Below are 13,710 nucleotides of genomic sequence, written 5' to 3'. Positions count from 1 at the left end.
TGTCTTCCAGCAATCGGACAAATCACACTACAGTCTCTGTCATCGCAAATTCCACTTCTATGGCGTCATCTTCACCGTCCTGGCTCCTAATAGCTCCGGTCTTCTCTTTCACACTATTTTTAATTAATTAATTAATTAATTAATAATCATTCTCTTTTTCTTTACTTTGGTTGGATTCGGTTTTTCGTCTCTTTTTAAGTTCATCTACTTCACAATTCCAATCACTACGGAAGCTCAAGCTCCTCAAGCTATGGCCACCACTCTCCTCTGCCTCTCCCTCTTGCTCCTCGCCTTTTCTTCTGCTGGTTGGTTCTTTCTTTCTTTTTTCTTTTGCTCCCCTTTCTTTCTCGTGTCTTGCCTTTTGAGCTTTCATTGTTTTCCGGGAAAGTTGAGATCAATGCTTTGGCCTCCTCATTGCAGGAAAGTGGTTCTGCTTTCTTGGAACTTTCTTTCTAAAATTTCTCTTGAAAGTGACTGCTTTTAGCTTTCTCATTTGCCAGTTGGAAGAACCGATTCATTCGTTCTGGATTTCTAGTGGATGAAACAAGAACAAATCTTTGTGTTTCTGTTACAAGTAACTCTACAGTTTGAAATATAAAAAAAACCTTTGGCTCTTAGAAAAAAAATATATTGGATTTTGAGCAGTTGTATTATGTGTAACTTCTTGGGTCCCTCTATCTCTGGTCTTGCAGAGTAAGAACTGTTTCCTGTAAATTTTGGGTTTTGAATCGATCCGAACGTTGAATTTAAATTTGTCCCCTCGCTGCTTGTTTCTTTTTCAAGGGTGAAGGGTCTATCTTTCTGAAGTTTACCGGGAAAGTGACAGCTTGCATTCATTCTAGCACATGAAGTTGAGAAACTTCGTTTCTCATGCATGAACTTTGGATTTTGAATCGATTCAATTCTTCCATAGTAGATTTTTAACTTCCTGAATCTTCCTTTGTTTCTTGGCCTTCTCACAGAGTCGCAATCCTTCATCGGCGTGAATTATGGCCAGGTAGCCGACAATCTTCCTCCACCGGAGGCGACGGCGAAGCTACTCCAGACTACCACCATTGGCAAAGTCCGGCTCTACGGTGCCGATCCTGCGATCATCAAAGCCCTCGCAAACTCTGGAATCGGAATCGTCCTCGGCGCCGGCAACGGCGACATTCCTAGCCTCGCCTCCGATCCTAACTCGGCGGCTCAATGGGTCAAGACCAACGTACAGCCCTTCTACCCATCCAGCAACATCACTCTGATCAGCGTCGGCAACGAGGTCATGACCTCCGGCGACCAGGGTTTGATCTCGCAGCTCCTTCCGGCAATGCAAAATATCCAAAACGCCCTCAACTCGGCCGGGCTCGGCGGCGGCAAGATCAAAGTATCGACGGTACATTCGATGGCGGTGTTGACTCAATCGGATCCACCCTCTTCCGGGGCGTTCAACCCGGCTCTCCGAGACACATTGAAGCAGATGCTGGCGTTTCACAGGGACAATAAATCGCCCTTAACGATCAATCCGTACCCGTTTTTCGCGTACCAGAGCGACCCGAGACCGGAAACGCTGGCGTTTTGCCTGTTCCAACCGAACTCGGGTCGGGTTGACTCGGGTAATGGAAAGCGTTACACCAATATGTTTGATGCCCAGGTCCGTGAGATGCTCCTTTTTCCTACGCTTTTCTTCGTCTTATGATATGATTATTTATTTTTAAATTATTTTCTTCGACAAATAAATTAATGTTTTTGGAATGTAGAGTTGACGTGGGAGTCAACAAAAGTAAGTGAAAAAAATAGAGAAGACTCTATTCATGGACAACAACCATGGTCGTCAAATCGTAAGACCCACGTCAACTCGTCAACACCACGTGGTTTCTGTCTTTTTGTTTTTAATCCTTAATTAATTTGAATAGATTTAAAAAGTTTACTAAATTATTTATTTGTAATAAATAGGTGTTATCTTCTCTAAAATATTCTTACTAATTATGTGTATTAATTATTTTTGTACTAGTTTTTATATTAAGAACAGAATAACATAAATAACATAAAGTAAGAATTTGGCACTTCAATGTGCAATTTCCGAGTATGATTGTGGCCTGTTTTCGACCTATTCTCTTGTCGGTGTCACTTATATTTCTTTTTCCAAAAAACTACTATGAATCTTACTGAGAACTAGTGGATCATTATGAATCTTACTGTGTTGAACGTGATAATTCTATCAAACGACTTCGTGTTTCACATATGATTGATAGCTAATCATCGATCTGATGGTGGAGTCTTACGTGGGAACAAGTTAAACATTCCAGGAAAAGAATTACGATTGATTATGGAGTCATCATTGATGTCTCTGTTCGTAGTTCATACTAATCTAGTACAGTAACACTGTCCAGTTGCTTCACATAAAAGTTTCAAGTAAAGAGTTTATATCTGAAGTTTCATTTGTATTAGATTTTACCCTTTGAGGTGGGGCTAGTAATAATTGCTCCATGACAGGCTGGTTATTCACTGTGTGCTTTTCAAAGTTACAATAATTGTTGCACATGCCTGTTTGGCCACACCTTATCACTTTCTCAAGCCAAAACAAGCAAGATGAGACCCCATGTCCAATCCTGCCTCTTTGATTGATATTTATAAAAATTCTAGTTACTTCACATTTATTTTGTTATTCCAATCATAGACAAGATCACTTAAAGTAAGTTAACAACTTTCAAACTCCTGTATCTTGAACAGGTTGATGCTATACATTCTGCACTGAGTGGTTTGGGATTTGAGGATGTAGAGATAATGGTGGCGGAGACAGGGTGGCCGTCGCGCGGTGATAGCAACGAGGTGGGGCCAAGTGTGGAGAATGCTAAAGCCTATAATGGCAACCTCATTGCTCACCTGAGATCATTGGTTGGGACCCCATTGATGCCTGGAAAATCAGTGGACACTTTCATTTTCGCACTCTATGATGAAGACCTCAAGCCTGGTCCTACTTCAGAACGCTCCTTTGGCCTTTTCAGAACTGATCTTACCATGACCTATGATGTTTCCCTTACCAAGACCAGCCAGCAGGTCATCACCAATTCTTAAAATCGCATTGTTCTCTTGCTTCACTATAATTTGTTCTTCCACAGCTAGAGCTAACATATATTTCTAATTTGTTTCCATAGACTCCGACTAATCCTAAGGCTCCGGTTACGCCGGCACCTACAAAAGCATCGGGATGGTGCGTGCCGAAAGCTGGCGTCTCAGATGCTCAGCTGCAGGCCAGCTTGGACTATGCGTGCGGCCATGGGATAGATTGTGGACCAATTCAACCAGGAGGGGCTTGTTTTGAGCCAAACACAGTAGCTTCTCATGCTACTTATGCCATGAATCTGTATTACCAAACACAAGGCAAAAATCCTTGGAACTGTGATTTCTCTCAGACAGCAACGCTCACATCCCAAAACCCTAGTAAGTTCTTCTTAGCCTTGCAAATGTTTCCCATAAAGTATATAATGTCATAGGAAATATAAGTAAATAGGGTACATGACCTTAAATTGACTTGATTTTCTTTGTCCATATGTAGGTTACAATGCTTGCACTTACCCTGGCGGGAGTACTTGAGAACACTAAAGCTTGATGTTGTTGATTAGATTGCATTTTGAATGAGTTAAGGAATAAAGGGATGTCGCTTTGCCCTATTCTGTTTGTGTTCAGTATTATATCAGTTAATTGTAAAGGGTTTCCATTTCCAAACTTGGGCTTGTCTATTTAATATTGAATGTAACGTTTTTAGGTCGTGTGTGTGGAAAATGGAATTATGTTGGGGGCGAGGAAAATGTAATGGGAGGCCCCGGTCTTGTTTTTGTCATGCATAAAAATCTTTCTTGTTTGTTTTTTGGAGTGAAAATCAAACTACAAATAGTTAGATACTAATGCTTATCAATAAGTGTAAAGTTAAATCCAACCTTCAAACCTTACCACACCATTAGCTAGTTAGGTTTCCTTGTATCTAAAAAGCTAGGGAAGACGTATTAAAATATCCATTCTCGACATTAAAGGATAATTCTAGTTAAACCGATCATGTTAGCAGACTCTCTCTGTGTTCATACCATAAGTCTTGCTGATGCTCATAACCAAATGCGGTTGGTTTTGACTTTGGAATTTAGGATCGCTCCAAAATTCTCATGACAATAGATAGGGTCTGTTAGCTGATGAAGTGCTTTGTGTTCACAAGTCTTGATACAAATTAAAAAGTAACCTAACAATAAATTTTGGCCTGATTGGCGAGATTCTCTTATATGTTTGCCTTTTGGTATGGTCGAAACCGTCATCGCTTACCACTCACTAGATTACTTGGATGCCAAGTTAGAGGTCTTCTTTAATATCAGCTACCTTTCCTATTAAGAAAGGTCGCAATGTGGTGTTTGTCTGCCTGTCAGCATAAGCTGAGTGCTGATAAACGACTTCTCTTGGTGACTTGCAGCCTCTGATTGTTAGTGCAAGCAAGTCCGAGTTTCGTTTTAATCTCTTCCTTGCAGATGTGGGAATTTGGAAGGCATAGATACTACAAGTGAGCTTTGACTTACCCTGTTGGGGCCACTTATGTTGCACTTTTTTTGATTTAAAGACGAAGCGGACTCGAATGAGAAGACAAAGGCTTTTATCTTTTGAACCAGTGGAGCTCTTTGCTCATGGCGTCACTGTGAAACCCATGTTTTTCATTACAGTAATCACTTAAGGTTCCAGCCTAACCTTGGCTATGGAAAATCAAATTTGTTCGTGTGGTTGTCATCACTCATTCAAGTTGAAGTAAAAACAGTTTGCTTTTCAAACAAATAAACTCGAGCGAGTACTTAAACGTCTTTAAGGGATTTGGATTTGGCATTTCAAAAGTTTAAGCCGCACTGACAAAAAACGAGAGACTTTTGGCACCTATTGGCTATTGGCTTGATGATTAAGGCACCGTTTGGGTGACATCCCAAACCATGGTTTGGGTGATAAGTCACCCAAACACCCACCCAATTTGCACAAACCGTGGTTTTGGGATCAAAACCATGGTTTTGAAAAAACAAAATTTTTTTGTTTTTGGAGAAAAAAAGGAGAGTGTGAGAACCTATAGGATATGTATCTTGTTATTTTTTTTATAAACATATTTTTTATAAACATATTTAATCTTATATTTTATAAATATATATACATATTAATTATTTATTAATTATATTATCTTATGTATTATTAATTATGTTAATAAAAAATATATTATTAACAATTTTATTCCTTCAAATTAAAATATATCATAAAATCTATTTTTTCTATAATTATCATATTAACTTATGTCTTTTTTTTGGTAATTTGTATATATAAAAAGTGCTTCTGATAATAACTATCCAAACACTCTCACTTCTCAAAATCACTTTTTCATAAAATCTATTCTTTCCAGAATCTATTCTCCAGAATTACTTTTCCAAACCACGGTTTGGTTTCATCCAAGCACACCCTAAGTGAGGTGAAAAATAATTTATTTATTTTTTTGGTGAAACCAATAAATAAAATAATTTACTAATAATGTAATAGTTCACTGGAAAGGTGGAACCAACTAATAAAATATGATTAATCCCCGTCGCTGGACTCCTGTCTCGCCAATGAAAGTGACAAGCGCAGGATGTTTATTTGTCAACTCGGTCGAAAAATAGACTTCTAGTGTCACTTGCTGAGTTTGGGGCCAATGTGAGTGAACAAAATGAGATGAATGTTCCAAATTAAATTGGCAATTGACAAATATTCAATTAATTGAGGACACAGAAATCTACTCAAAGCCTCAAAAATTCATAATACATTGGCTACAAGGCAAACAATGAAGTATAATCATGAGGGTGCAAGTCACTTCAATAAGCCGAACCTGTTACTTGCAGTTATCATAGCTCATCTAACAAGCATGCAGCGATGGACAGAGAACTCCATATTGGGCACAGGTGGGTACTATATTGCAATTCTTTACACAAGCCTATCTAGGGGACTGTTTAACACCAGTAGCATTCACTAACCAGAACAAAAAGAATCATCTCTGTAGGATGAACTAGCCGCTCGCCACAATCTCATGAATGGCATCACTGATAGATTCGTCTTCCGATCTAACTGCCAGTTTCATCGCAACATCCTTTGGACCATCAAGTCCAAAGGACAAGCGCACAAGCACCTTTACATTCCCTATAAATACACCAGACAATAGACACGTGTGTGACCTCGCATTGGGTGGGACGGTCTCTGTGCCCTGCAGATAGCGAACAAAAATAATGAGAAAATCACTTCACTATCCAAAATTCCAAATGATAATCATATACTGGGGGGAAAAGGCTCCATTTCTGTGAGTTGTATGCTCGCACACGGGTGCCAAGAGAGGCATGCCGTCTAAAAGGCAGCTACTTCAATACATGAACTTCGTTGCTACTGGATTTATTAGGCAGCGTCAATGTCCAACTTCCCATTCCTTCGAGGGAGCTAAAGATCATTACATCTCTATATGCATCAACCGCATTTGTATTTGTAAGTCAGTGATACTATGACATGGCCAAGTTTTGGTCTATGCTTTTCAACATTCGATTTCTAAAATCTGCCTGTCTAACTTCATACACAATTAACACAACATTGGTCTCTCAGCAGCACCTAACAGGAAGAACCTTTGACATTCCAGAAACATGGGGAGAACTATATGGTATACTTTTTCAACCCAGTCTAATAGAAGCGTCATAAACATAAACATCACCAAAATACCAATTGAAATAATCATCTCACCTCACAGGGCTGCATGCCAAGAAGATTGATGACAGTATTTACAGCTTCAGCCAAACTCTCTCTTGCGCCAAGCCCATATTCATCCACTCGCTCAGCATCAGGATCCATGTTTTCCCATGCATTTCTAAAATTAGACACTCCCACTTTCAACATGTAATCGGCAGCAACAACATCCAAGTCCTCCAGCTGGTATTCATCCTCCACACCGTCATCTTCTGCCTCACCAGTGGATGGGTCAACCTGATGAACATCAACCCACTAGATAAGCATGGCACATATTTAGAGAAAAATTGCTTTTCTCTTCGTGCAGTCCCTACTTAAGATAAACAAGTCTGGATTCTCTTAATTGAAAATTGACAACCCAAAGCATAAATATAAAGTAGGACACTTGGGACAAAAGCCTAACCAAAAAGCTTTACAAAAATAAAGGTAAGAACCTCTTTAACGATGAACTTCAGAATGTTGGAAAATTTTCCAACTGTAGGCAATCCTTCCGGCTTCTCAAAAGCCACAAATGTCTGCCCCGGTGAGTCATAAGGAAGAGATCTGAGAGGCTTGGAGAAAACCTCAGAAAATTCCTCAGCGTCTGAGGCATCTACAATTACAGTAACCTGGAAAAGGGCCAAGGCATTATATACAGAACTTAGGGTAAAATTGTATTATGAAGTTAACAGTGTTTAGATCAGTCATTACATCTTCCAGCAATTGCTCTGGTATAGTGTTTGTGCAGTTGTACTGGAACACAACATGCCGATCAAAAATGTGCTTAACAACATTGACTGCATATTCTGTTTCAGCTTCAGTAAGTTCCACAGGTGGCGAGGACTGTTGAGAAGTAGAACATTATAATATATTTAGAAAGAGATGAAGAAACAGAAAATAAGATTGTGAAAGAAAAATCAAGTAAAAAACCTTGAAGAGCTTCCCAAAGCTTGCAAACTCAGGAATGGAGGCCAGCAGCCTTTCATATGCATCTGCAGTCGATGGAGGACCACTTGGAGGAGCACCCAAACCAGCTGGCTTTTTGCCTGGTGCTTTTTTCTCTGCAAGTGGCTGAGACTTAACCTCCCTAGGAACGGAGTTGATGTCAAAAGGTTCTCCCGAAGGCTCCTGGAATTTATATTATACATGTAAGGGGATGGCCTTGATAAACAAATAGCAAGAAATAGAGGGGTCTTACATAATTTTTCAAACTATTCTCCAGATTCACAAGGGGGATATCAAAATAACCAAAGAGGAAGTCCTTGACGTCTTTATCAGTCTCAAAAACTGTACCATCTCCTGTACCACCTCCTCCAAGTGTATTAAGATAAAGTGTTGCCCTATCACGAACCTGCAATGGAAGCCGAACTACCAACATATAAATCAAAAGATATATAACATGCCCACACAGACATGAATCCACAGTAGCAAAAGGCACGATAAAAGAGCAAGATGAAATCGTAATTTCAACAAACAATGTAGTCATTTTCTTACACACATGAATAACTGCACATACAATGAAAGGCATTGAGATTTCAGATGATATTATTATTGTCAGATGTAAAAGCGACAATTAGAAAACAGTAAGAAGTTCCAAAGCCCAAACAATTGCATGCATGTTATAAACAACATAACTACAGAGATGCATCAGAAGATGACACATATAATTACCTCATCATCACTATCAAAAAGACATCGCCTCAGCAGAACAAATATCCGTGGCTGAAAAAGTGAAGTATGACATCTCAAATTAAGTTAGAAACAAGTAAAAAAATCTAAGAGCAAATCATAATAAACGACAAAATTGATAAAAAGAAGTGAATGATACCTTTAATGACTCAACTGCGGCACCAAACTTCGCCAAAGTGCTGACAGCGCTGGCCCTGACAGTTGCATTCTCAAGATGTACTCTATTATATATGTAACGTATATATTTGCTGGGGTCAGATGTTTTCGGTCCTTCAACTCCGAGGAAGTGCAGTATCTAATGAAGAAGAGAAAAAAATGAACGGAGTAGATCACCTAAACTATGAACCATCAAAGAACAGGGATGAACCAAAATGAACCTGTGTAGACAAATAGGTGAATTCGCAATCTTCAATGAACTCACAAAGATGAAGCAACCCACTCTCCTTTGCATCTGGGATATCTCTTATGAGAATCACAATTGAATCTACAATTGCCTTCTTGTACTCAAAGCCGCCTTCTTCCCGAAGAATGTTACTCAAGAAGTTCATTCTGAGAATGATAAAAGAATACCAACATTTAATTGGGATCATTTATTTAGAATAATTGATCAACAGAAGATGCAAAACTTAGGAAAAGAAACACATAATACTCACAGAGATCGATATTTCAAGGGAAACTTTAAACACAATGATCTTATGGCATCAACAACCACAATTTTGAACTCATCAGCAATATCTGACATAAAATTTGTAATCTGCTTCATAAGACGGTCCACACTGGATTCATTTCCTGTCTTCAACAATGTAGTTATTGCAAGTGTGGCAATGCTTCTGTTTTGGTCAGAGATTAAACTTTCCATATCAATGTTGCAGTTAGTCACAGCCATGGGATGCGTCATTGCCACCTGCCAAATCGAAATCAATACTTCACAATTAAAACAACAATGATGGTTGAGGTTTAACCCAATAAATATTGTCAGATTGACTACATTAGATAATCGTTTAACGACAGCATATGATTTTAAAAAGTTCCATCAATTTCCCCAGAATCATAGAAAGTAAAAATTTCAACCAACAAAGTCAAAAGGTACTGAGGTCTTCTAAATAAGTCCATTGATGAGTAAGCACAAGCAATTCTTGTGGTATTTAAGTGACATTGTTCTTTCCCCTGCAAGGAGGCTGTCAAGGGTAGGTTCCCTGTGCTTGCTTACTCTAGCCGATAAAGAAGCAAGTTTGACTGCTACATAGCGCAGCTAATAACCCAACTGAGCACTGCGTAGTGCAGCTGCCAAAATCAGCTCTTCAAGAGTGGTGCCATTATAGTCTCACAGAAGGTAGCCACATGTTATTCTTGCGTATTTTTAAGTTCTATGGTTCTTTCTCCTAACAAGATGGATTTTATGGGTAGTTTCCCATGTGTGCTTAGGTCATCATCATCTTCCAACGTGCTACAGTGAAATAATAGATAGGATTCCTAAATCCTTGATATTCCAGGGCAGGAGCTTGCCTCGGGACCTAGTTGAGCACCTTGAATGGAAAAGGAGCGATGTGTTTCCCTCAGTTAAATTCCTTTCTCCCAGTACTAAATACAACTTTTCTGGTATTTTTGCCATCCCATTCAAAGCCCTAAACTTCTAATGTCATAAGGTCCATTCTGTCTCACATATTTCAACCATTTTAATTTCTCCCCTCTTCCAAGCAAAGCTTCCCAGTACAAGCTTCATTGATTTTTCAAATGTTAAAAAACTACTTTTTGTCCCCCCCGGTTCTGTATCTTACCAGCATTTATTTCTTTTTTCTCCCTTTATTTTCTCCAATTTTTTACAACCTTGCCTGATTGGTTTCTTAAAGATTTGTCATCAACTCACTTTATTGCTTTGATTAATAATGTCAAGGTTTGACTATCCGAGTAGTTAATTTATGTTGATAATTCAACTTGCAATAGTAAAAAGACAGTTACTTATAGTTTGTTCCCTTCCTATTTTTCTCGTTTGAAGCCCCTAGGCTGTCTTTCACAGTTGACTTATTAGCATACACTCACTGACTATTTGGGGCCTGCCATATACACTTTCCAGTCTAAAGGGCCTATGATAAAACTTATATCAAAATTTAAGTATTTCTGCAAAAGCTTGACCTTATTCAAAGTGCGGACAGCAGCAAATCTCAAGACTGGCTTAGAAGAACTCAAGAAGAGCTGAAGAACAGTAATTGCTGGAGTTAATTCCCGATTTGTTACACCATTGAGCTCAGTAATTGCTCTGGCTGCTTCAAAAATCACCATCTCTGATTTGTGGCGAAGGCAGCTCTCAAGATAATCATAAAATGGACGGTCCCCTGTTTGTGTATTATTGCTGGACTCACGAATAACCTGCAAATATGATGCTCGATGAATATGATTCAAATAAAAATCATCCCACCAATAATGTATGTACAAGAGGAAAACATACCTGACTGGTGTAACGGATCAAAAGGCATTGGGCCAAAGGTGAGCGAACAGTTCCCCTTGTCAAGCTGGTAACCAACTTGTTTACAGCTAGGCGATCATTCTGCCTTATCTGCAACATTAAGATCATCATGCATATTAGCACTTTCCAGAATCTAATTGTGTATTCTACATGATGACAAAAGTCGGCACCTGAAAATGGAAATTTTACAAGAGAGCTTGAGAGGAATAGAAGTAATCAAAAGAATTAACATCACGGTCCTGCTCAACACTTATTCAAGAAGATTAATGAAATATGAATCTGCTAAAAGAGAAGAAAGAGGCAGATTGTGCCCCCATTCATAGTTATATATAATCAATTCAGACAGAGTCAGCTTTTTCTTTTTTAATATAACAAAGAGGGTTACAAGAGACTAGACGAGTCTAACAGACACAGTCAGCTTATTTACCACAATAGGTTGAAAGCATCTTGAGTTTTCACCAGTGGCAAAAAAAAAAAAAAGAACATGTAGCAAATACTTTATGCGAGTCACTCATAAATTACTTTTAAGCCAGGTGTAAGGTTAGAGTACACCAAAACTCTACACCAGTTGAAAGAAGGCATAATACCATAACACCGACAGGAAATAAAAGAAGCAAATACAAAAGTCAAATCATTTAAAGCATGTTTTTCTGGTAGAAGATCTAAAACGAAATAATCAGCTTATCCTGAACATTCATTGTTGAGGATTAGAAACTATAATAACTTATAGCTAAAAAGTTGTAGTTCATGCAGTCCTCTTAAATTCCTAGATCAAGAAGTTGAAAACCAAACATTATTTCAGTAAATGATCTAAAGTGATAAGAAGTTTTAATCAACAGCATTAGTTAATTTACAGCACCAGAACTCTGCACTAAAAAAACTAATAATGCAGCTCACCTGATGTAGCAAAGCAAGTGCATGGAACTGCACAAGAGCTGCTCTTGATTGAACAGCTTCTTGAACCTCATTGCTCCACCTTTTCACAATCTCAGGATTTGTCTGAAAAGGGGTTACATAAAATAAACAAGCAGCATACATGAACAATCAAATGCAAAGAATCTACGAGAGAAAATTAACAATACCTGGAGTAGATGAATGCCACTAACAAGGGCCGCACTTGCAACAACTGGATTCTTATCTACGATTGCTTGTTTCAAATATCTCTCAATTTGAGCAAGGAGGGTTCCATCTGTGATACGACAAAGTACACGAATAGCATTTGCCCTGTACATATCAGTCTTGCTATTCATGTCCTTCATGAGAGAGCTTGTCACAATTATAACCTGGAAAAATATATGAGTAGAGGATCAGTCAGCAAACATGACAAACAGACTGTTCAAGCGAGTCTGACTAGCAATGTTGAATTGAATGCAGAAAAACATGTAACCTCATCTGCTGAGGGAGAAAGCTCCTTTATCATCAGGTAGACCATCCTCCTCAACCCAATATCTCTAGACTGGAAAAGCTTAGTCACAGCGAAGAAAACTTCTGTGGCTTCGATCTATAACATGAACCAAGAACAAATCATCCAAAGAGGATGAATAATTACTATAGTTACTATAGTACAATAATCCAAATGCAATATGCAAATAGGCGTGGATCTTACGAAAAATGAAAAATTAAAACCACTGGGAATAAACTCCTGACCTTGGTAAATGTCTCTCCTTGATTCAGTAGATATAAAAGTTTTGTGATAACCTGGAAAGAAGATAATCATACATATTTCCAAAATAAATACCTGAAACGTGGTAGGAACAAGATGGGAAAAGATGATTCAACGATTCAAAATCAAACCTGTGAACATCTCCTAGCATCAAGCTGTGGGTCATTGAAAACCCTGGCTTCCTGAAGAACAGCACCCTTCTCAATTCCCAGAAAAGGAGAATACTCAGCTGTTAGACAAGCAAAAACCCAATTAATATTAACGAGCATCATGCTATATCAGCATCATGAAATGTAACGCCAGTAGGATAGAAACATCACCCGGGTAAGACCACATGTTTATAAAGAAGCTATAAGATCAAAGGAAACAACTTGCCGCCATAAACTTATTAAATTAAGCAGATACGAAAATCCAATTATCTACATTGGGAATTACGTATTAAGATCAATCCGGATTTCCATGCACCTTAACCTGATCAGATCAAACATGAGGTGACAAGGCAAGCCTAAGTTCAACACTAATATAACAATACAAGTATAATGATCTACACGAACCTGCTACATTCATAATTCTAAAATGCAAAATAAACATAGATCTAGAAGCGAGAAGAGTGATCCAGTTGGGGCAACCTAAAGCAGCGAATTTTAAATACAAAAAGCATAGAAGACAGATCGAATTATGAATAGTGGGAACAAATAGCGGTTGTTCATTGATGAACAATGCGGAGTCAGAGAGAACATGACGGAGGAAGCACCTTCATCGTCCCGGTCGTCGTCCTTCTTCACGAGCGGCTGCGCCATCTCCGGAGCAGGTGAATCTCTGAGATCTGGTCGCTACAAAGTCTCGCTGGATCTTTGTCTCTCTCGATAGGTGCCTTTGCGAGCACAGAGTGAAGTTGAGAAATCAGGAGTATGGGAGGTGAACGAAGGGGGAAATGGCCTCTCTAAACGCACAAAGAGGGCTCGGAGCACAGGATGGGCAAGATCAGGTGCGGTGCGGTTTATTTTATCATTTGTAATTTGTAATTTATACTACCGTTCAAATTCGCAGTAGTTTTGGTTGGGGGCAATGGTTATGGGGCGTGTTTTAATTTTTGATTATTCAAAATTAATGATTCAAATCATTTTTTAAGAGAATTGTTCCAAAAAAAAAATCATTTTTAAGAGAA

At 38.7% G+C, this 13,710-nt stretch overlaps 2 protein-coding genes across 2 annotated transcripts; one reads left to right on the top strand and one right to left on the bottom strand.

The window, feature by feature from the left end:
• The first annotated feature begins 26 nt into the window (after positions 1-26).
• Positions 27-3,885, top strand: LOC114725585 (glucan endo-1,3-beta-D-glucosidase). Its single transcript, XM_028912112.1, has 6 exons — positions 27-98; positions 200-305; positions 963-1,630; positions 2,710-3,036; positions 3,135-3,420; positions 3,536-3,885. Exons 1-6 carry the CDS (start codon positions 60-62, stop codon positions 3,571-3,573), a joined length of 1,464 nt encoding a protein of 487 aa, XP_028767945.1. The 5' UTR covers positions 27-59; the 3' UTR covers positions 3,574-3,885.
• A 1,799-nt stretch (positions 3,886-5,684) lies between these two features.
• On the bottom strand, positions 5,685-13,507 carry LOC114725543 (coatomer subunit gamma). Its single transcript, XM_028912066.1, has 18 exons — positions 13,297-13,507; positions 12,674-12,771; positions 12,527-12,577; positions 12,267-12,380; positions 11,962-12,162; positions 11,777-11,878; positions 10,862-10,969; positions 10,549-10,782; positions 9,069-9,319; positions 8,793-8,964; positions 8,555-8,710; positions 8,398-8,448; positions 7,925-8,077; positions 7,657-7,854; positions 7,438-7,569; positions 7,182-7,355; positions 6,745-6,984; positions 5,685-6,223 (listed from the first exon to the last, which is right to left on the bottom strand). Exons 1-18 carry the CDS (start codon positions 13,340-13,342, stop codon positions 6,029-6,031), a joined length of 2,676 nt encoding a protein of 891 aa, XP_028767899.1. The 5' UTR covers positions 13,343-13,507; the 3' UTR covers positions 5,685-6,028.
• Positions 13,508-13,710: the final 203 nt, after the last annotated feature.

The sequence above is a fragment of the Neltuma alba genome, unplaced genomic scaffold, assembly GCF_004799145.2.
Source record: "Neltuma alba isolate B1F8T4 unplaced genomic scaffold, ASM479914v2 tig00012255_pilon, whole genome shotgun sequence".
NCBI lineage: Eukaryota > Viridiplantae > Streptophyta > Magnoliopsida > Fabales > Fabaceae > Neltuma > Neltuma alba.
This window is presented reverse-complemented; position numbering and strand designations above follow the sequence as displayed.

Bases quoted from the DNA above. Each gene is read 5' to 3' on its own strand.
- LOC114725585 (XM_028912112.1), top strand. From the start codon at position 60: ATGGCGTCATCTTCACCGTCCTGGCTCCTAATAGCTCCG. The intron at 1,631-2,709 runs GTCCGTGAGATG...TATCTTGAACAG, and splicing joins CCAATATGTTTGATGCCCAG to GTTGATGCTATACATTCTGC. The intron at 3,037-3,134 runs GTCATCACCAAT...TTGTTTCCATAG, and splicing joins TTACCAAGACCAGCCAGCAG to ACTCCGACTAATCCTAAGGC.
- LOC114725543 (XM_028912066.1), bottom strand. From the start codon at position 13,342: ATGGCGCAGCCGCTCGTGAAGAAGGACGACGACCGGGACGATGAAG. The intron at 8,449-8,554 runs GTATCATTCACT...TCACTTTTTCAG, and splicing joins CCGCAGTTGAGTCATTAAAG to CCACGGATATTTGTTCTGCT. The intron at 7,855-7,924 runs GTAAGACCCCTC...TATAAATTCCAG, and splicing joins AGAATAGTTTGAAAAATTAT to GAGCCTTCGGGAGAACCTTT.